Source organism: Bos mutus, chromosome 11, assembly GCF_027580195.1.
Source record: "Bos mutus isolate GX-2022 chromosome 11, NWIPB_WYAK_1.1, whole genome shotgun sequence".
Classification (NCBI taxonomy): domain Eukaryota; kingdom Metazoa; phylum Chordata; class Mammalia; order Artiodactyla; family Bovidae; genus Bos; species Bos mutus.
Window position 1 is genome coordinate 37,980,994 of NC_091627.1, and position 23,631 is coordinate 38,004,624.

The 23,631-nt window shown below is 48.5% G+C and overlaps 2 protein-coding genes across 5 annotated transcripts in view; both read right to left on the bottom strand.

Annotated features, from left to right (window-relative positions):
- Positions 1–17,437, bottom strand: part of GALNT14 (polypeptide N-acetylgalactosaminyltransferase 14) — a 216,031-nt gene extending 198,594 nt beyond the window's left edge. For 2 of the 4 annotated variants that reach the window (XM_070379316.1, XM_070379315.1), the window contains exon 1: positions 16,638–16,775. Coding sequence is in view for 2 of the 4 variants with exons in the window: in XM_070379317.1 (XP_070235418.1) it covers positions 16,638–16,766 (129 nt within the window). In the remaining 2 variants the exon portion in view is untranslated. Of the gene's footprint in view, positions 1–16,637 lie in introns of all 4 variants that reach the window. The other 2 variants (XM_070379317.1, XM_005893606.2) reach the window with 2 other exon arrangements.
- The window catches only part of CAPN14 (calpain 14), a 56,376-nt gene continuing 50,013 nt past the window's right edge, over positions 17,269–23,631 (bottom strand). The window contains exon 23 of the mRNA XM_070380196.1: positions 17,269–17,410. Coding sequence (XP_070236297.1) covers positions 17,269–17,410 — 142 coding nt within the window. The remainder of the gene's footprint in view (positions 17,411–23,631) is intronic.

Consider the following 23,631-nt stretch of genomic DNA (forward strand, 5'->3'; position numbering starts at 1 on the left):
TTCTCTAAATTCCTTCAGAATTTCTTCCTGTTCTGCAGAAAGATATCCTAGATTTGCCACTGCATTGTGCTGGCCATGTCCCCCAGCCATACCCTAACACACCACAGTGGTAGACTAATGCACCAGGATCCTCATTTGTATTCGTCCTCACTGCATTCCACCCACTCACTCTCACCCCAGCCCTGTACCAGCCCCCAACCTCAGCATATAACCTGGACAGGACACTCCCTCCCTCCCAGGGAAACGGTACATAAAAGCTTAGGCATGTTGAAAGAATGAGCAGCCCAGAAGGTGATGGAAAAAGGGAATTCCTCCAGCTTGGCAAGATAACAATGGTAGCCAGTCCTGAAAGTGGTGGGTACCCCCGGGACAGCAGGGTCCAAGAGGAATGGCTGTGTGGTGCCCCTACGGAGGCTGGGCCCTGGGCTCCAGGCTCCCAGCATCACAAGGAACCCACCAGCCCGAGAGCATTAAAATGATGATGTTACAGACATGACCATGATGCTAAAAGGGTCCAGGCTCTTCCCATGTCACCAGGCAATGAGGAAGCCTTCTCGACCCTTGTGAACCTGTGATAGATGTGGAATCCCCACCTCAACCCAGGGGAATGGGAGCTCAGAATCAGGCTGAATTCAATAAACAGGGAAATGTGGCACCGACCACCTGAGTATCTTGTCAAGATGCAGATTTTCAATCAGTAGCTGTGGAGTGGCCACAGAAACTGCATTTCTAACAAACTACCACCAAAACACACTTTGAGAAGCAAAGGTCTAAGGCCACTGCCGCTGCTGCTGCCGCTAAGTCGCATCAGTCGTGTCTGACTCTGTGCAACCCCATAGACGGCAGCCCAAACAGGCATTCTCCAGGCAAGAACACTGGAGTGGGTGGCCATTTCCTTCTCCAATGCATGAAAGTGAAAAGTGAAAGTGAAGTCACTCAGTCGTGTCCGACTCTTAGCAACCCCATGGATTACAGCCTACCAGGCTCCTCCATCCCTGGGATTCTCCAGGCAAGAACGCTGGAGTGGGTTGCCATTTCCTTCTCCAATGCATGAAAGTGAAGTCGCTCAGTCGTGTCCGACTCTTAGCGACCCCATGGGTTATAGCCTACCAGGCTCCTCCATCCATGGGATTCTCAAGGCAAGAGTACTGAAGTGGGTTGCCTTTGCCTTCTCCGAAGGTCTAAGGCAGGGGTTAGCAAACTTTTCCTAAAAAGACAGTAAAAATTTCAGCTTCGTGGGCCACCTAGTCTCCATCTCAGCTATCATCTCCGCCACCCACAGGAGAGTGAGAACAGCCACAGACAACTCATAATTGCGGGTGATGGTTCCCATAAGACTATATTTATGGACACTGAAATTCGAATTTCAGATAATGTTCATGTGTCACAAAATATTTTTCTTTCTAGTTTTTTTTTTCTCCCAACCACTAAAAATATTTTTAAAAAAACATTCTTAGCCCACAGACTAAGCAGAGGAGGAGGTGGGGTCTGAATTTGGCCCATGGGCCAAGCCCGGTCTACAGTGTCCAAAACAGTATAAAAGCCACAATAGGCATCCTTGACTAAATTAAAGTGGGTTGCTCAGTTAGCCTATTTTTCTATCCCAAGACTGGTTTTCCTTTCCCATTATCCTTCCACTAGTGCTGTGCTTTTCAAAGACCAGACACTTTGGGGACAAGTGGGTCCTGGCAAATGGACTTCTTCAAAACTCACTGAACTGACTTCAAAAGGCCGCCCTAAATCCTTCTACTTCTAATAAGAGGCCCTGCGGAATAACAGGTTCCTGTTTTAGTGAAAGAGCTTTAAGGAGGAGATTAAACTTCAACCACAGTTTTCTGAGCTAACAGCAGACTGACATGATCAGGGGAAGAAATTCAACCTTGCAGAACAACTGCTAGTAAATTCAAAAGCAATTGTCTCAAACTTCTATCTGACGAACCCATGTAAAGATTCTCTCCATTTCCCTTGGCCTTACATCCCATTTTAACTCAAAGGACAGAAAAGACTTCCAGCCATCTTGCAGCCCCTTTCACCATTAAACAGCCATCCCAGGGCCACAGTTCTATCTTTCCAGGAATAAAGCAACACACCTTAAAGTCCAAGAAGGAGTCAGGGCTCTAGAGACAGAAATAGCCAGGCACCAGCTAGGGGACCACAGGGCCACACTCTACTGTTCTCTAAGAATTCATCCAGCGCAAGGCAGGCAGAATCAGGCTCAGTCATCTCCCACGCCCTGCACAGCACTTCACACCCAGCAATGCCCATATAGGTTTGCTGGATGAACAGATGAGCTTGACCCCGTGGCCTAGTGCAGGGGAACTGGCCCACTCTGTCTCCCCGTGTTTGACAAGCCTCTCTCCCACGCTGAATGGGTGCTCAAAGGGAGATACTCCTTCAAAGAGAGCACTGTCTTTCTCACTTGCTGACTCCCTCACTGGCACCCCAGCATCAACCAGACCTGTCTTGGCTCCAACACTTTTGAGCTCTGTAGACTTAGGCAAGTTCCCACTGGATGCTATAAAACCTCAAGTTCTTCAGTGGTAAAATAAGAGTAATCAATACATCATCCAGAGATAATATTCAAAAGAGAACATCTGAACAATCTATATGGCTCAGACACTATTTAATCAGAAAGGTGCCAGTCTTAAACACCAAGTATGACTGTACTGGCAAGTACCAGCTAAATCTTGCCTGCCTGTCTTGTGGTAGGCCTTGGAAAGAACGAATACTTAACACAGATAGAGCAACTTGCATTTCTCCTGATAGGTAGCTGTTCACCCCTCTCCCTAAGGAAGCTTCTCCCTTCTAGCTTATAATGGTGGTCACAAACAAGTTCCATCACTAGCACTTCCTGCAGGACTCCTGACAGTCACTTTCACCACTTATTGAGGGTGTGGCCAGAGCTGCCCTCTGACTCCTACCATAGCCAGCTGCTCCCTGCAGACATCCCAGGGGGCTCCTGAGGGCTCTTCCCACATGGTCCTACCCACAGAACACACATCTGCCCTGGGCAGAAGATAGCTAGAATCTCATTCTACTGGGAATGCATTGTCAACCGACTTGTAGGAAGATGGCTTACTTGCCAGGGAGGGTGAGAGCAGACACTCAAAGCACCCAAATGCCCATCCCATCTCCTCAGATCGGGAAGACAAGGACCAAATCTCAAAGTGCCACAAAAAAAGCAACTGGGTCATTTCTTTGGCAATTAACTCCAGCACGTATTTAACAGGGAAAAATGTACAATCCCTTGTGAAAAGAAAGTGTGAAAGTGAAAGTCACTCAGTTGTGTCTGACTCTTTGTGACCCCGTGGACTGTAGCCCACCAGGCTCTCTGTCCATGGAATTCTTTAGGCAAGAATCCTGGAGTGCATAGCCATTCCTTTCTCCAGGATCTTCTCAGCCCAGGTCTCCCACATTGCAGGCGGATTCTTTACCATCTGAGCCACTAGGGAAGCCCATACATCCCCTTACCCCTTATAAAGATGTTGTGCTCCTTGGGAAAGACCTGGATCCCGCTCTGGAATAACCCTGACTTCTCCCCTGAAAACACCTAGCACATCTCACATAGGGTCTGACATGTGACACTCAATTCGTCAGCATTCTCAGCCCCTTTTGAGAGACTGGAAGGAAACAAGAAAACCACTTGGTTACAGCTGAACAGACAACGATGCTTAATATGACTGGGGAAAATGGGAAGTCTTGGCACAGAAAGGGAAGAAAGGAAATTGCACATTATAAAAAGGAATATATATTTAAAAGTAGGAAATATCATAAATGTGGCTTATTCATGGTTAATAGCAGGTATTTGTTTTTGGTGCTAATAATCTAATTAGTAGTCAATCCAGAGCATCCTTTATTATCAGCTGATCCATAATTACTGCTCCATGCTGAGTATTTTCCCGGCACATGATAGCTTTCAACTCCTCAGTACAAACAACCAAATAATTGGTGCTATTATGCTGAATACAGGACTATTCCTCTCCGAGGGGTGCTGTGGGGGAGGGGTTGTTTTCCATTCACGACAGCCTTTGCATTTCAGTGTCTGTTGATTAAGTCCATGCCATCCCCTCTTTAATCAGTCTGGAGGCATACCAAAAGCTCCTTCACACTCTCAAGAATGTGACAGCTTGAAGACATCCTTTTTTAAAGTTTAACCCTGGGACCAGAAACATCTCCAGTCCTCTATAGGTTGGACATGTTCACAAGGGACAGCAAACAAAGCTGAAAGCACAGTATATTTCTCTTTGAAAGTGTTGTAAAGTTTCTCCTTGCCTATTGTTTTAAAATGACTTGTCCTGGGAGAGATAGCTTCTGATATAAACTATCTCATTCAACAGCTTCTGCTCTCAACAAGATGTGTGTAATTCTAGGAAGCAGAACAAAGGCCAGCTATAACGACAGGTTGCTAAGGGGAAAATATATTCAGCATCTCTTTTAGGAGACCAGATTCAGTGTGACTGTGAGGGGAGAGAAAGAAGCCGGGGTGAGCATGGTGAAGTGGAAAGAGGTGGGTTCTGGAGCCAGACAGATCTGGGTTGGAATCCACTTCCTCCACTGGTAAGTGGCATGACCTTGGGAAAGTCACTTAACTTCCCTAAGCCTTGATGTTGCTCACCTGAAGAACAAAGCTACCGATGCCTACTGCATAGGGCTGTTAGGACAGATGTCTGACGCAGGAAGCACCTGGCACTCACAGGAGCTCGAGTTCTTAGTTCTCTGCTCTTTTGCTGGATGGGGGGTGGTAGGGAAAACTGGTTTTCTACAAGCCAGTTGCTGCTGCTGCTAAGTTGCTTCAGTCGTGTCCGACTCTGTGCGACCCCAGAGACGGCAGCCAACCAGGCTCCCCTGTCCCTGGGATTCTCCAGGCAAGAACACTGGAGTGGGTCGCCATTTCCTTCTCCAATGCATGAAAGTGAAAAGTGAAAGTGAAGTCACTCAGTCGTGTCCGACTGTTAGCGACCCCATGGATTATAGCCTACCAGGCTCCTCCATCCATGGGATTTTCCAGGCAAGAGTACTGGAGTGGGGTGCCATTGCTTTCTCCGACAAGCCAGTAGCTTATGCCATATAATTCCATTCACTGTAAGTAGGGCTTCCCTGGTGGTTCGACGGTATAGAGTCCACCTCCCAATGCAGGAGACACGGGTTCGATCCCTGGGTCAGGAAGATCCTGACCACTCCAGTATTCTTGCCTGGGAAATCACATGGACAGAGAAGCCTAGCGGGCTGCTAGGCTGTCCATGGGGTCGCAAAGAGTCGGACAGGACTGAGCAACTAACCAACAACAAATGTAACTAAGCCTCCACATCTTAACAATAAAAAGGTAGATTTCAGCCCAGATTCACTATGGAGCAGCTCCAACAGCCGAATTCCTACTGGCAGTTCCCACTGCCTGGGTCTCCTTTAGAATTCCCCTCCCTTATCCATCTTCCTATGATTCAGCAACTAAAAGGTTAACTCTTCCAGGTATAGTATTTTGGGTGGCTGGTACCTGTACCACACTAGCTGTGAAACATCTCCCTGTATGTAAAAGAGAGTAGGAATTGGGAAATTAGGAAGATCTATCAAGACAGTTCTCTGTTCAGAAACAGAAGCCAGTGGCTACAAGAATGAAAACTTCTGTACCCTGACCTCAAAGGAATTGCTAACACCCGCAGTCAGAAGCCACCCACTCAGTTCATTCTTTTCTTTTCGAAGGCCTTATTGAGGTGGCATATGCAAACAGAAAAGAGTAAGCATTCAGTGAATTTCCACAAAGCGAACATACTTTGTGCAAGTTACAAGCACCCAGATCAAGAAACTAACAGGGTACCAATTCCCCAAACGCGCCCTCCCCGCTCCCCCGCCCCACAGTTTCCCTTCTGGTCACTGAGGCCAACCAAGGGTCACCATGAAGCTGACTCCAAACACCGCAGATTAGTTTGGCCTGTTCTTGTACTTTAAGTAGAATTCCACAGCCAATTCATCAGTCGGGAAGATCCACTGGGGAAGGGAGAGGCTACCCACTCCAGTATTCTTGGGCTTCCCTGGTGGCTCAGCTGTTAAGAATCCTCCTGCAATGCAGGAGACCTGGGTTAAATCCCTGGGTTGGGAAGATCCCCTGGAGAAGGGAAAGGCTACCCACTCCAGTATCCTGGCCTGGAGAATTCCATGGACTGTACAGTCCATGGGGTCGCAAAGAGTCGGACGCAACTGAGCACTTTTACTTTCTTTCCACAGCCTGAAGGCCAAATCTGGCCTGCCACCTGTCTTAGGACACCCTGCAAACTAAGAATGGCTTTTACATTTGTAAATCTTTGACAATCACACCAAGAGAGATCCATTTCATAAGATGGGAAAAACTACATGAAACTCAAATTTCAGGGTCCATATATAAAGTTTTACTGGAACACAGCCACACTCATTTCATTTACATAATGTCTTTCACTCTACAATATCAGAGTTGAATAGTTACAACAGAAACCATACGATCTAAAAAAAAAAAAAAAGATTCTGAGTACATCCCCAACATATGAACCTTCAAATTGCAAACTTTCAAAGATACAAACGTGCATTCCATCAATGTCAGGCATGAGTGAAACAGCAGCTTGCCCTCTGTCTCCTATTGCTGACGGTCCTTCAGCTCTACCTTCTCCCACCTCCTCTCCCTCCTCCAGCTAGTAAATCTTCTTGCCTGTTCACTCGATGCCAGCCCCTGTATGCCAGTTGTTGTATACTGTGCTTTTCAAAGTACTGGACTGTAAGATTGTCTGTCTCTTTGGTCGCTAAGTTGTGTCCGACTCCTGTGACCCCAGAGGACCCCTGCCAGGCTCCTCTGTCTGTGGGATTCTCCAGGCAAGAATAGTGGAGTGGTTTGTCATTTCCTTTTCCAAATTAAAAATGTTTTATTTTGTTGTTTTTTGTATTATTTGTGTGAGAACTATTATAAACCTATTATAGTACAATACTATATAGCTGATTATGTTAGTTGGGTACCTAGGCCAACTTTGTTGGACTTAGCGATCAAACTGGACTTACGAATGTGCTCTCAGAATGGAACTTGTTTGTATATGGGGGACTTACTGTATCTGACCCTTTACAGAAAAAAGTGCTGACTTTAATTGGAATGCAAGGCGTTCGTTGAAATACGAATGCATTTCTTTGGGGTTTATGGCTAGGAGTGACATTGCAGGGTCATAGGAATATTAACATATTATACATATGTTCAGCTTTAGAAGACACTGCCCCCAAAATCACACTCAGTTTTAGCAGAAAAGCTAAAACCTGAAGCAAAAGCCATAATCTCAGTGTTAAGAGAGGCAGGGAGAATTACAGAGAGTTTATCTGATCCAGAATTAAACAAATGATTAGAAAACCATCAGGACTTTTGAGCAGAAAGGGAAAATATCAGAGTTCACTAGGTTTACGTTTCCTTCCATTCTTACTCCAAGCACATCCTTAAAAAATATTGTCCCCATTAATGTTGCCATGCTCTGTAGAAATGCACAGGAGTGGAAAAATGCTTCTGCCCAGGATCCCGCAATACAGACTGTGACATTCAGGCCACATCACAAAAGCATTACCATGAGCTCTCTAGGAGCTCACCAGAATTGCAGACAAAAATACCAGGAAGATATCAGCAACCTCCTGATTTTATGCTGTCATAACTTTAAGCATATACATGGGCAGCAACTCCCTTACTCACACCCAACCCCCAAAGCAGCCACCAAATGGCTGAACCTTGGCCCTTCAAGGCTGAAGAGCACAACGCAGGCAGGGCGCCCTCTATCTTTGAGCCGTGAGGCTCTCTCAGGTGATGCTGGGTACCTTCCAAAGTCACTTCCCTGGAGTCACTCCCCCATTTACCTGCCTCGCATTTCAAATAAGATGTACGTCTTAGGTTCTTTCAAATGACATTTTTCCTCTTAGAGGGGAATTGCTTCTGATTGTTTAAGAACCACATTCATCACGAAACGGATACAGATCAACAGTTTCCATCTTAATTGCAGGATCCCATTGACTTCTGCATTGAGCAGCCTCTTGAATGACAGCAGAGCTTCATTTCCTGCTGTCAAACCTTGCCAATCCTGGGTGGGGGCTTGAGGGGGTTCACTAATAGAAAGACAGAGCCAGTAGCGACAACAGGACTGAAGGGGCACGAAAGCCTCTCTCCACTTCTCCCAGGACCACGAGTCTGCCAGTCCAGCCCAGGATCTTCCCCAAATCACCCGTAGCATGTTTCTGCTGGGTCTGAGACTGAGTTAAACTGGCCTGTCCTGGGAGAAAACACAAAGTCCTGGTGGCCCTTCAGAGACAGGTTGTACAGTTCCCTTAACCTGACCCACCCTTCCCCTTTACGTGCAGAAAAGCAATGCTGGTGTTTATCAGAGGTAGAGAGATCATTTCTCAGAAGAGCATGAGCTTTTTGTCCAGATGAAAATATACACAAAGCACATACACATATAAAAGAACTGCCACTTCCCCTGGAAAAGGAAGCTAGCCGGACATTGAGCAGAGCCATGATAGAAACAGCACAGGCTTTACAGTCAGAAGAGTGAGTTCAAGGCCATGTAACGGTTGGGCGAGCTTGCCTGTCTCCTCCCTATTGTAACCTCAGTTTTCATCGTACTTCAGAGAACGAGGGTAACAATAACACCCACCACATGCGGTTGCAGGAAGAATCAAAGGAGGCATTTGTGAATAAAAATGCTCTGTAAACTCTGTAACATCACATGAAGAGGAGGAGGGAGGAAGGTCTCTTTTATCCTCCAGTTTCTGGTTCACCTTTAATCATTCAGGTCTTCGAGCAGTCCCTCTGCAGGTGAAGACCACCAGCCCACCACAATCAGGACCTGTCAATTCAGCACTCAGCTGGCAGCTATCAACTGCCCGTCTATTAACAGCCAATTATCTGGGTGGCTTAGTTAATCCATGGACCACGTGGTCTGATCTCCCGGAGATCCTAGAAAACAATGAGCCTGAAATACGAATGCCAGCTAATTTCTCAATGACCATCAAGGAGTTTGGCCTCCACTGTGCCTACACACTGCAGCTGCAAGTGATGGGAGCATAAATATTGATCGGCTCAGTCTCTCTGTGGCTGGGGGGGCGGGGGGGTGGGGAATTAACGATTAGAGTGCTCTCAGAGGAACAACAGGAGCTACATAAATCCTCAGCCTAGGCCATTAGAGGAAAAAAATCCTAATTTCCAAACCTTAGTGAGGACTGAGGAAAGGGACTGATTGCCTCTTGGGAAAGAGCGTGTCACGATGGGGCGGTCCTACCCACCCTGGAGACGTTCCTCATGCTCTCCTGGCCGTGAATGAGATGCAAATTGGGTTTAAAACAACGTGATCATTAGAAAGAGGCAGCTGGGTGGTGGCTCTCTTTGGCTGGGCACTCAGATCCAGTGGCAGGAACAAGTGCCTATGCTGCTCGCCCCTGCATTTCCTTGAAAGATCTCTGTAGTGCTCACAGTTAAGAAGACAAGTGATATGAGGAGAATTTAATTATTTTTTTAAGTGCCTAATCTTGTCTGTGGGAAATGGTAGGCAGAAGGGACTCTAAACTTGAAATTGGCATTGTCTGGAGGCAGTGGTCCGCTGGCCCCTTAATTCCAGCCAAAAGGACTTGTGCTGATAAAGGGCGTCTGAGCAGACACATCCCTCCTTCGGAAAGAACTGCCTTTGCGTCCAGACCAGCAGCTAGGCAAGCCGCTCCTGACCTTGGTCGGAGCCTGAAGGGAGGTACTAGGCTCCCAGGCCTCCAGACTTCTTTCCGGGACTCTTGACCAAGTGCCCTGTGCCTCTCTGCTCCAGGGCCCTCTTGCTTCCCAGAAAATGTGAGTAAGAGGAGGAAGAATGTGATAAAGGGAGGAGAGAAGTGATGGAAAGGAAAGCAGGAGGAAAGAGGACTCCCTGGGAGGCATATACATTCCTCTCACTGTAGACGTTATCTCCCTTCCTCTCGCCATCAGCTTCCTAGTGTCCATTAGGTCCTCTGATGGCGGCAGCTGCTACCGAATGCAAAGGCTGCTGCCCCAGAAGGTTATCTCAGGCCATTTATCCTCAAATACCAAAATGCCAGAGCCAGCAAATTTCAGGAGCTTCTGCAGAATTCCCCAGAGTGCCAGTGTACACGTGTGTGTGCATGCATGTGGTTTTCACTGTCCCAAAGGGGTTCTTTCTTAATCAGCTCAACATCTCAGGACTCAGAAACTGATTTAGTGTTTGGTTAATCTAGCGTTTCTGATAAAATAATTAAAAGATAAGTAATAGACTCAGAGTATCCGTGGTATAATTATTTAAAGCCATGAGGTTTCACTTCAAGAGTTATTCACAGGTAACGCAAAATGACTCAGACTGCTGGCAAGGCAAGTGGGAGATGGATAGATAGGGTTGTAGTGTGCTGCTCCCATTTCACAGATGAGGAGACTGAGCCCAGAAAAGACTATCTGAGTGATCCCTGGCACCACCAATGGCAGAAAGAGACACCTGGGCTCCCAGGTGTATTAGAAAAAACAGAGGGCAAACCCACACTTGGTTATGACATGATGGGAGCTGCCACGAGAGGGCTGGGGTCCCCATTTTTCGACCCTGGTGCACAGTTTGAGTCTCTGAGGTCCAGACAAGGAGGAAGGACAACTACCCAGCTCCGGGTCACTTCGGGCAAGCGGGAAGAGGCAGCAGTCAGCTGTAGAGACTCACTTCCCCAAACAGATGGCGGGTCTATAACACTGATCTCAAGTGGAATGTGCAAAAGTCATAGCAGGGTTCACAGACACCCCCAGAGAGGGGAGCCGGGGGTTTGTCCCTACTTTCTAATTCAGATTCCTTTTCCGAAAAATACATCAGGGACTTCGAAATGCTCTGGAAGAATGACATAACTGTAAACGTTAGAAACTAAACAGAGGCACGGAAACACATTTCTTCAACTTCAAAATTTGTTCCTGGGTGCCTGATAATGCTTAAGACTATTTTGGAAATTTGGGATGGGAGAGGTGTGGGAAAGGATGGAGGCAGAGGAAGCAGATGAGATGGCATGAACCTGGCCTCGTAAAGATCCTGGACCTTAGGCATCAGCCAAGGGCAACCTCATTCTGTCCCTGTTGAGCTAATAAATGGCCTCTTATGAGTGGAGATTAGCACTTTTAAACGATACAAACAAATGAGCAACCTTGGAAAAGGGTAGTCTCTAGACAGGCTGGGGAAGCTTGTGACAGGGACATTAATTTCTCTTTCCTTTCTGGTTTTGTCCCTGTGTCTTCTCTGATTGCAGCAAGTATCATTCTGGGCCTCTGGGAAATCTTGAGATGGGGATTCCTGGTCTTTGTTTCCAAGAGCACCAGGCAACTTAGGAGAACAAGGGTTTAGGGACAGAGAGGGAGAGACAGGTCCCCAGATTGACTCAAAGAGATTCCCTTAAAATAGATCTGTGGGTCCCTGGGATATGGCCTGGGGAGAATACCAGCTGGGACAAGGGTACAACCCCAGGCAGGCCAAAACTGACCCAGGGAAGAGAAATTGCCACCAGCATGATGGGGCTGATCAAGGCAAGAGAGGAGTACGGGGGAGCTCAGGGTTTGGTTTCTTTTTGGGGAGGTGGGCGGGGGGGCGGTGGTTTGTTTTGTTCTGTTTTGCTTTAAGCTTGTTAATATCTAGAAAGCAAGGCATGCCATTTCTTGAATACCTGGAGTTCTAAACTGCTAGTTTCATATTTCCCAGCTTCTCATGGTAGCCACATCTGGGCCACGAAGGCAGCATCATCCCCGCCACCTTCTCCAGGAATTGCTTAGATGTGAAATCAGCACAGTGCCCAGCGTGGGCACCAGCACACACAGGCACGAATGTTCACGAAGGATGAAGGTTCATCTGAAAACGGGCTGTTTCTGGTCGTGCCAGAGTTGAAATTCCCTGAACAGAATCTAAAATATGCCCACGGAGCTTCAGCGGATTATTAGGGCCTCTCTCTAAAACTGATGAATTTGTGTGTGTGTGTGGAAGAAATTATCTAATAAATGAGGAATATAATGACAGTGCTATATACATAAGGCGTGTGCAGTATGCAAATATTACAGAAAACAAGCTCCTTTCTGACAGCGTTTGCCACATTTCTAGCACAGCACAAATACATTTACATGGGCCCGAGGCACTTTACTCAAAGCCTTTACATTTCCAATACCTTCCTCCAAAATTACCCTCAGGCCTCACATTCTTCTTTTACTAAGCCCCAAGCCCCTGGCCTCGGAGAAGGCAATGGCACCCCACTCCATTCTTGCCTGGAGAATCCCAGGGACGGAGGAGCCTGGTGGGCTGCCGTCTATGGGGTCGCACAGAGTAAAACACGACTGAAGCGACTTAGCAGCAGCAGCAGCAGCAAGCCCCTGGCCTAAATTTTAGTTTCTTGAAAATAAGAGAAAAATATGCTGTTTAAAAAAAACAAAAACAAAAAAAAACTCTGTCAGTCATTGAATAATTCTCCAAATGGCAAACAAATGATAGAGAAGAAATGGAAACATTTTTCTTTTTTTTTTTTTTTTTTAGTGGTACAGTACTTATTGCTAAAATCCTGTTTAAATGAAAGCATCAAGCTTGTTACATGATTTTCAATTAGGAATTAGAGCTTTGCTGAATTTGGGGGTGGGACTCCCCATAAAAATCAAATCAACATTGAAAAGTCAAACTTAAAGAAATCTTTGTTTGAGCTATTAATAGAACCAGCCCCTCTTGAAACTAAGAAAAAAACCCAATTAATCTTCTTAAACCAAGAGTGCAGCCTGGCTTCTCCATATCACTTGGATTGTGACGGGGCATAGGTTTTATTTTATTATCAGGCCCACTTTGGAGATCCCACTGCCAGGTGAGTGAGGATATTTCCTACATTGAGGAAGAGAGTCAGGGCCTGATTCCCAGCAAAGGCAACTGGCTGCATGGAATGGACAAGCTGGGAAGTCCCCAGCCAAGGAGTCCTGGCTGCAGCCCTCTCCTGTCCAATCCCTCCACCATTTCAACTTCTCTAAATATTTCAGAGGGAAGGGAGCCCACTGCTCTTGCTTTGGAAAACAAACTGACCCTTCTACCACACTGGGAAGAGCCCTAGGCAGAGTCCCCATGGCTTCAGACACATCCAAGGCAAGAGCTCTCTCCCCAGGACTGGGCAGAAGCATCATCTAGAGAAATCTGGGATACTGAACTCACCCAACAACCAAATTTTTCACCCTACAATAGACAAATGTCCCTGGATAATTCTTACTGTTGAGGAAACAATCTCTGCCCTGGCAAATGATTCCTAGACCAAGGGTGTTGCAACCACCCAGTGACGCTGTAGCCTCCCACTGGACCTGTCCCAGCAGGGTTCACTCTGTCCAGCCAGAAGTGCTTCCACGGCCCCAGATGGCCTCCTCCATGGGTAGGGCAGGCCTCCCTCTGAGATGGTTTCCCCACAGACTACACCAACCTCCCTGGAGCTCTACAAAGACCAGCACCTAGGAATGAGTTATGAAGTGCTTGGAAAGTATACCTTACCTCACCCCATCATCCCCCAGCAAAGACCCAGGCATCCGCAAGGAAGGAGCACAGGCTGTGGGTGGTTGCCAGGATGATCCAATTCCACTCTTGTGCTGATGCTGCCACTTAATAATAGCCCTGCTATCTTGAGCCAATTGTTTAACCTCATTACTCAAGCTCATGTGCACTAAAGTATGATCTGCCTTATTGTCTGTGGTCATTGTGAAGCTTAAATGAGCTAATACATGTGAAATGGAGTTTGTGAATTTGTGAGATCCAATGCAAATGCTAGCTATTGTTATTTCACATGAATGCACATGCTCACACAAGCTTGGACCACCAGGAACTCAAGAAGAATGAAATTATTCGGCCATATTTACACGGGGCCCACTGAACCACAAAAAACCCCATAGACTTGGTATTCTTCATCTAGCTTCCAAAACCATCCGTCAATAGGCTACTTCAGATTCACATGGGGCCCTTGTAAAAAAAAAAAAAAAATACTGATTCTAGGACCTTCTGCCAAAACCCACAGAATCATAATCTCTGCAGTAAATATAAAAACATGTATGTTAAACGAGCTCTCTTAGGTGGTTCTGACATGGAGTCAGGTTTGGAATCCTACTGCACTCCCTGGGACCCAGCATGCAAATTTCGCGATAGATCAGTGATGGGAACGACTGTTGTGGCACTGAGAGGGACCTCTCTCTGTCTCTCCATCCCTCGCCTCAGATACATATGCACCAAGATGCAGAGGGGTGCTCATCCACCAGACACAAAATACACCCATGAATATACACACATATATAAGTAGACACACAAAGTCATAATACAGGTGAAAGAAAGAAGAAATAGACTAACAAGAAAGGGTGACCAACAATAATAAGCATCAAGATTGTTCAAGTCTAAAGAATTCATGGTTATAAAGGAGACAGAAAATGGGGGAGAAAGAAGATGTTAAGACAATGAGCAAGTGGTCAAAACTAGGAGACCCCTGTTCCGTGGCTGCACAGCACTATATCTGACATGAGACCACTACCCCCACCCCATCCCACTACTCATTTGTTTGCAATTCTGCCTCAACCAGGAAGTCGTGAGAGCCACCCCTAGACGGCAGAGGCAGAGTGTGCTCCTCATAGCAATGCCGAAACCCAGCACAGAGCCTGGCCTGTGGCTGCACTGGGTAAATGTGTGCTCAACGCACGGCGGGATGAGAAGAAGCAGGTAAGGAAGAACAATAAAGTGCACGAAGGGAGAAACAGATCTCTGGTCCCAGCTCCCTGGAGTAAACTAGAATAAGTAAGCTTAAGGTAATGAAGTTCAACACAAAACAGAGAGAGTTCATGTCCCCGCAGGCATCATTAACTGCATCACAAGAAGCAGAACCACCCAGGAAAAAGAGGAAAAGCTCCCCAGATCTATGGGCGGGTCCGAAGTGAATGAGAAAATCGATCCAGTGTGATGAAGGCTGTTGGAAGGCATCCATCTGACCTTGTCACTCCCCTGCTTAATGCAGCCTCAAGGCCCCCTGGAACCCTCAAGGTCCTACCCACAGGACTCTTACACATTACCCCCAAGCTCATCCCCGCCATCAGCCACATGCTTTGACGCTCGAATTGTGCCAAACTCACCCAGCATGCTGTGTCATTCCTCTCAGCCTGTTTGGTGCGATTAACCTCTACCTGGAACACCCTCCCTACCTAGTGCCAAACCTACTGTTCTTCCTTCTCTACTCAGTTCCCTGTGCCCTCCTCCTCCTCCTCCATTAAGTCCCCAGGCCCCCACGACACCTAGGGCACACTGTATGGTCCTGGTCCATTCCTGAGCAAATCCCCTGCCTGCAGAGAATAGGTTCTGCATCTCTGTACCCACAGCAGCTAGCACACTGCCTGGCACACAGCAGATCATCAATAAATGCTTGGGGAATTCAATCAAGCACTGGCAAGATTTCAGAATGTAAGTGCCCAAAGACAGTTAAAAGGCAATCTCAGAGGCAACTTGATACAGTGGAAAGATCCTGAATATCAGAGGTCTGAGTTCAAATCAGTAGCATAATAAGGCAAGACTGAATCAGTTTCCTAATATATGGAATAAGGAGAATCCCACCCAACTCCTACAACTATTTATGAAGCACCCACATGTACCTGGCACCTAGTCGGTCCTTTGCGCTGTACTTACTCCCCTCTCTCCCCATTATTTTCAGTCTCCTGCTTGGGACCATAAGCTTCTCCAAGGGGTCTTTCACAGTTACTGGATGACCTCTCTGGACCCCTTCATAAATGTTGCCTGGCTGGTCAGGAAACCCCCCTGAGGCCCCCTTCTGTGTCCCACGGCCAGGTCTGTGGAAGAAGAGACCGAGGAATGGGGGCTCTGAGTAAAGGTAAGACTGAGCCTGCAGGGAGAGCCCAGTGGCTCCGCTCAGATGAACCGCCTGGGCAGGAGTTGGAAAAGCCACTTAGACTCTCATTTTCCCAACTCCCCACCAATACCAAGGCGTCTGTTTTTACAGGCTCTTTAGTGATGTTCAGGGCACATTCATTTCAACTTCCAATGCAGATGAAGAGATCGAAGACAATTATAAAGCAAGGGTTGCGACAGGCTGGGTGGGCCCGGGCGCCAGCCGCCCGGGACGCTGCAGGGCGCTCGCCCGCGCCGCACACGCGCGCGCGGAGCACCCCCGGGCCTCCGGCCTCCCCTGCTCCGGCCTGGCAGCTGCGGGAAGGAAGGAGGTCAGCGCGGCCGCCAGACTTCTCTCGGGCGCCAAGCGCCGGCCGGCCCTGCCACTCGACCCCCACCAGCTACTATCTCGCAGAGTCCACGGACCACCAACCCCCGGGCGGCTCGACCGCTGCGCCCTCGCCGCCCCGGGACCCAGGCGAGCTGTACCCAAGTTAAGAGCCCCGCTCCGCAAGCCAGCTCGCGCCCGCCACCCACACCCACTCCCACTTCCACACAGCGCGGGGCCGGGGATGCCCCCTGAGCTTTTGTAAAATCCAGAAATATCACACTGTAGCCGCATCCGGCGCCGGGTTACCTGCTCGCAGCGCCCAGACCCCCGCCCTGGCTTCCCGGGAGCCCGCAAACCCCGCGCGCGAGCTGCGCGCCCTCCTGCCAACCACTGCCCCGCGCCTGGCGCGCAGCCAAACCCCGTACCTTGGGGGTCTGCACTTCGGGTCCGGTCGGCACCTCCAACTTCTTCTTGGTTACCCAGAAGAACAGCAGCACGGTGATCCAGAGCACCCCGAAGATTGGCAGCACCAGGCGGCGACTCAGGCGCCGCATGGTCCCGCTTGCCTTCTCCTCTGGGCGTCACTGCGCCCCGGGGGCACCCCCTGGCGGTCAGGGTCGGCGGGGCAGGTGTCCTGGAGAGTGCCCTGCTCCCGCGAGCGCTAGCCCCGGGATCCGGAGCGGGAGAGGACCGGCGGGAGCCTGCCAGGCGCCCCGCCCGCTCGGGAGAGCAGCGAGCAGAAGCGGGGACCACGCGGTGCCCCGAGGCGCGGCAGGCGAGGGCGGAGGGGCCGCCAAGCTGGACGACCGCTCCAGCCGGAGAAGCGCGGTGGCCGCCGAGATGCTCCCCGCGCTGCCGCCGCCGCCGCCGCCGCGAGGGAAACTGACTCGAGCTGCGGGGAGGGAAGAATCCGAGGCTGTGCCCGGCACCCCGCGAGGAGCTCCAGCGGGGAGTGGAGGGAGGGAGAGATGGGGGAGGGAGGAAGGGAGGACCGACAGACAGACCGACTGCGAAGGGGAATCCGGGCGGGAGCGAGCTGGGCTCTAAGAGCGGGCGCTATCGCCGCCCGCCCACCGAGACACCGCCGCGTGCTGTTCTGGGGCCGCCCGCGCCGAGCCCCGCGCGCAGCTCGGGGGCCATCCTGGGATGGGGCGGGGCGGGGCTGGAACGGTGCGTCCGCGAGACCCGCCGCCCCCAGCTGCACGCGGGGACCCAAAGGCCAGCCGGTGCCTGGAGGAGCGGTGCCTGGGAGGACTTTCCCGCTCGCCGCGGGGGTCTGCACGTGGCGCTCGCAGCCTGGTCCCGCTCTCTGTGCACCCACCCTAGGGGAGCTGGCGCTGGGACCTTAGGACGCTGGCAGGCCTGCTGCCTCACCCGAGGGTCATTCTCCTGGCCATTCAGGGCCAAGGCCGAGTTCAGCCAACTCCCCAGGGTGTTTCTCTGCCTGCCTGCAGGTGCCTGGCAACTTTTTCTGCTTAATGGAACGCTGAGTTGGTCTAAATTTAACTTTAAAGAAATCCTTTTAAAAATTAAGGTGCAATTACCTCCCTTAAGAGTTTTCTCTCCCTGAGCATCAGGGCTCTGTGTTTGCAGAAAGGGGGTGGGGGTGGGGTCCAAAGTTGGGTCAACCATGTGGTTGACACTGCAAAGTCAACATTGCAAAGTGACTTGGAGGGAGGGGGGTAGTGGGTGCAGAGGGCTATCTTTCAAAAGCCCTTTTCCCCAAATGCCTTTTGGAAGTGCATCCTTCTTCCTCTTGAAGATTAAAACTACTTGGGTCCAGAGGCCCAGCACGGTCTGAACTGGATTTCTACATGGGCCTCAGCTAGGCTGGAATGACACTGATAACACTGGATGAGGGGTTCTGGCCCCAGTCAGCCGCAATAGCTGTGTGAATCATGGAGACCTCAGAAGGCTTAGATTCCTCATCTGTGAAATGGGCACGATTTACAAGTGAATGAATAGTTGTGAAAGCTAAGTGCAAGGTGCTGGTGTTACTTGATCATCTGATCCCTGAAAGGGGGGGAGAACGACACCTTGCTCTCCCTGGGGAACAGTGCCATCTGATGTGTGAGCCTGACTTGGAAGAATGCTTATCTCATCAAGTTGTTCGTGAGGTGAAAGTGATGCACCTCCTACTCTAGCCATCATCCTCTTTGCCTCTCCCCACAGGGCCCAGCATAGGAGGCAGGGCAGGTGTGAAGTAGGGCTCCAGAATTCACTCTTCAGGAAGACAAAGCCAGCAAAAAAGTGGAGTCAAAAATGGAGGCATCTGCTCCTGTATTTGGTACATTGTCTTTCAGTCACAGGACAGTCTTTCCTCCTAGCTCCATCGTGTTTTTGGCTAGGCTGTAGATAAGAAGTTTTGGGTGGGAACAAAGATAGAAAATAAAACAGCCCAGAAAAGCTGAGCAGTCTTGCCAGCCCATCTCAAGATTCAGCTGAGCTCTCAGACCATCACACAGAACCATTTGCCTTTATTAGAACTCTGTACTCTGAAAGGTTGGGGTAGGCTCCCCAGCCACTGCTTTGGCTGGGCAGAGGTCCAGGTAGATCACAGTCTGGGAGGGCTGGGGGCAGCAGCAAGAGAACCCCTCTCTGCAGTATCATGAGCTTCCTGGATCCCTTCCAGCAGCCTTGCCCTGGAACTGCGGTCTGGAGCCTGCAAAGTGTTCTGCGGCAGGCTCTGCAGGGGACCCCCAGGCAAGTTGCTGAGATGCTGTCAGCTCCAGGCAGGAGCCGCAGCTCCGTAGTCCATTGCTCAGCGCTTTGTGGTGCTGCTTCTGAGTAACAGATGGCAAACAGTTACACAACACCACCGCCAAGCTTTAGAGATGGTTGCAGCAGCACACACCGCCTGCTGCTGAGGATGTAAGGTGCTTCGTGCTGTCTGGCATCTGGGGAAACTGAGGCCCTAGTTTCCCCATGGCAGCTCCATCCGGGGCCTGTGATGCCTGGGAGTGCGGTTATCAACTTTCAAGGTGCTTGCTTCTTGATTACTACTTTGTCCTCCATTCAAGTGGAGGAGATTCCCTGGGCCTATGAAAGCTGTCAAGGGAATCCAGTTTTGCCAAGTGTCATTACCTGATCCAGCCAAAAGCCATATTAGTTTGGGTTATCAAGCCAGTCACTGTCATTAGGTTTGAAATTGATTTCGGATGGGACTTCAAACATCTGGAAGCCAGGTTGAGTCTCCATGCAGGGCCCAGCCCTTTAAGTCTCTCCCAGCCTCCAGCCTATCCAGGCATTCCCCCAAATATTTAAAACTTTAATAACCAGCTTAAGTAATGCAGAACACAGTTGATCCCAGTGGGGGATTAGCTATCATTGGTGATTAATCCAAGTGACTTTTTTCTCATCACAGTCTATATGGGGAAGAAAAGTTCCTAGCAAAAGATTTAACATGACAGGGAAATAAGAAAAATAAGTACATTCTGAATTAGGACTGTCCTATTGCCCTTTAATGGTTCACCCTCAGGTCTTGATAGTCTGGAGCAAATTCCTCATTTCCCAGGGTCTGTTTCCCATTCCTAAGGTCTTGCCCTCTCAAAGGCCTTCCAGCTCACACCTATGGGGTGGTAACCTTCCTTATCCCTGAATTGAAGCTTTTTTTTTTTTTTTTTTGCCACTCCTGTCAATTGGCAAGTTCTCTCCTAGCAGCCGAAGACATTAGAGACTGAATTGGGTATTGGAGCAGATGTGAGTCATCCGCGTTCGTATAAAAACTATGGAATAAAACCCATTATGGCCCGGGAACGCTATGTGAAGCAGCATATGGAGCCAATGTAAGCTGGGAAGAGGAGGAAGCCACGAAGTCCAGGGCATATGCTCCCCAGCGCCTTTGGCTGTGGGTTTTCACACTTTGCTTCTGGTTGCCTTTCGCTGTCTTCCTGTCACTCTCACTCAGCTCACTGCAGAGACTGCAGCCTTTTGTTCCTTTTGGATCCAATTCCCCGAATCCCTCCTCTCTGCCCACTGCATGACTTCAGTGAGAGTGTGTGTGTGCACGTGTGTCTTCCATCTGCATGCTTATTAGACCTGCCACTACCAGCGAGATGCCCTCTGTGCCCAGCCTAATGAGACTGCACCTACAGAGGCCCAGCAGCTTCCTGGTGAGAACTTTACCCCTTCCGGGCCGCAGGGAAATGTAACCAAGAGCAGGGCAGATTGGAGCACAGCAATGAGCTGACACACAGGCACGCCGGCCCAGCACTGACAGAGGTCTCCAGCAGCAAAAGGTACAGCAGCAAGAATTCAGAGGTGTCTGCCTTCATCCCACAGTCGTACAAACACGAGTCTTTGGGCCTGTTTTTGCATCCTGCTTTGTTCAAGTTCTCTACCTGTAAATAATACATCAGCTCTCTTTTCCTCTGTGTTCCTCTTCTTTTTCTTTGCCACTGTAGATTCTGTCAAACTGTATGTCCCGTGTCTCCTGCAACTCCTTTTTATAGAGTGAGTGATAGGATAGTTCAGTGGTAAATGGGAATGAGCTGTCACCAACCCTCTTCCTTCCTCTCTCTGCCACATTGGTGCATCTTTGTCAAAAGAATAAAGCCAACCAGCTTTTCCTCTTATCTTCGCTGAGTAGATGGGTGGCTTTATCTGAGGGATCTGAACCTCACCTTTCTGGATCTTTCTCTATCCATTAAACACCTCCTTTCACCACCCTACTCCCCTCAACCCCTCCTTCCCTTTCTTTTCCCTTCTGTTCCACTGTATAATTTGCCTCCTGGAAAGGGATTTATATCTTTGCATTTCAAAAGCCTGCTCCTTTCTTTCATTATTTGAAATGCCCCCAAACTTTCTTTGTTCCTCACCCAAATGCCAAGTATAAAACTCACTATTGCTGCAATGATATGCCTTTGCTGGTTGTGAAAGTGGTGTGATCTTCAGAGCTGGTGTCCTGCAGGGACCTGAGCCAGGGACCACCCCTCCCCCCATGGAAAATGTAAAGTTCTAGCAGCATGAACGGATGACCCAATTAGCTTAAAGAAAAGTAGAGGGAAATTCTTTAACCTGAATTACCTAGCAGGGTCTCTGAAAGAGGGGAACAGGAGCAGGAAAAGAAATGGAGAGATCCAAACAGAGATTTCATCCATTCCCCAGGACCCAAATTTCAGAGAGCCACATCTAATGGTCACGTGCATCATCTCTGAGAGTCAAAGACAGTCTTGTTGTTGTTTAGTTGCTAAGTTGTGTCCGACTCTTTGCGACCCCATGGACTGCAGCACATCAGGCTTCCCTGTCCTTCACTATCTCCCTGAGTTTGCTCAAACTCATGTCCATTGAGTCAGTGATGCCATCTTAAGTTTAGAGCATCAGAGAAAGGTAGAAGTGGACAGGAGAGTTCAATTCCTGGAAGAAATGGAAACAGGATGAGTCCTCTCCAATCTGGCAGGAATTTCAACAATGAGAGGAGCCACGCAGGCCCCAGGGGTGGAAATGGGATGAACCTGGCTCCCAAGACAACCTGCTGCGGCCAATGGCAGCTTTTGTAATCAAGTCATTAGGGGGTGTTGCACATTGAGCAGGGTGACCACATGCCCCAGTTTGTTTAGGGAAGTATTTTCCTGGCATAATTATTAATAGTGCCCCCTTTCACTTTTAATAAATTCCTATTTTAGGCAATAAGTTAGATGGCCACTCTAATGGACAGGGGGATTCCACTGATGTTGCTAAAAGAGGATTGATCACTTTAGCTGACAAAAGGGTCTTTTCTGTTCAAATTCTTTTGTGTGTATGTGCTGAGTTTGGGGTAGCCTCAGTGTTCCTGAGGGGCACTATTCTGAGTGAATGATATTCACATTTGTTCAAAGGAGAGAGACAATGTGGACATACTGAGCTGGCTTTAAATGGGAAAACATTGTGCTACCCATATCAGTCAGTGGATGTCTGATCCTATCCACCCAACTGAAGGCACTTTATCCACCTAGAAACTCACACATCTCAGGAAGCATCCTGGCACGGATGTCTCTTCAAAGGACAGGAGGTTCCTGACATTGGACTCTAATTATTCCTCAAACTCTCTCTTCCTCTACCCACATGCCTCTATGGGCCATGAATGAGTGAAGTGGGATGAGGTCAAGGACAGCATAAACACAATGAAAACAATGGGACTGACATTCAGCTTGTTGGAGACATAGTGGGAAGTGATGGGGTCCATTTAGGACTCACAAGAAAGTAATCCTAATTGATCATTGAGCGTGAAGATGAAGCAGTACCAAAATTTTCCAACATCTCAACAGAAACACAAGTCCAACTTCAGGATATATCTTGGATTTTAACTGTTGTAAACTAATTCAATTCCCACCCTTCCTCCAAAATAAATATTAGGTAGGCTAAACTAAACAGATCTGCAGACTGGATCCAGACTGCTGCTTGCCAGTTTACAATCCGTACTCAGGCAGAAATGTTTCAATAAGCACTGAGATTTCCTGTGTACCATCAGTCCACTAACTTAGAACAGACACACCCAGTGAAGACAAAGGAGAAATAGTGGATCAAACTATGTTAGAACCAGAAGGGATCTTGGAGACCATCTACTTCAATGCTTCTTATTTTGTAATTGAGGAAAGTGGAGCTTAGAGAAGCTACCTGATCTATCTCCAGCAAGACAAGTTCTTCAGTAGAGCCTGCATTATAAAGCCTCTACCCCAAACCCCTAATTCTCCCAAGTGACACCCCTCATTAGGTTCAACAGACCAAGTGAAACAGGGAGCTGAGATGTTTTGGGGACTAATAAACCCAGAAGTTTCAGGTAATCAGCCAAGCAATCAACAAAGATATTGTGGGCCCAGATTCTGGGCAATTTGCTGTAAGGAATACCAATAAATACCAGCCTGTTCTCATCTTCTCAAGAAAGTGTAAGCTGATGATTAGGATGCAGGCTTGAGTGCTGAAAGATCTAGTCCATCCTCTCAGTTTCCACTCAGTTTCCACTGAGTTCCCACTGAGTAATGATAGGAACTCCAGGTAGAGGTGCTTCAGTCTGCCTGAGAATGAGCTAACATTGCAACAGGAAAATCGTTTTTGTAGCCATACTCTGCACCTGTCTTCAGATACCCTTGCTAAGTGCTGTACAAATATTAATTAAACATAGATTATTTGAAAAGTGCTTTTAACATCTGAACTCAACAGGGCTGCCTCAGAGGATGATATTAAAACTAACTCCCTGTTGGCAGGATGCTGTTTATAAAAAAAAATAAAAACTCTTTCCTTTTTGCAGTTTTCCCCAACACAGACAATTTATTTTGCCCATCCTCTGGCTAGTTCACCTTTTGTGTCATCATTTTCATGAGACGAGTGAAAATAATATTTCCCTTGTGCTCCTTAGAGCCAAATCCCTTTTTTTTTGTTGTTCTGGCTTGATCCAAAGAAGGTGGGTTTGAGCAGTAATAGATGACTGATGTAAAATCCAAG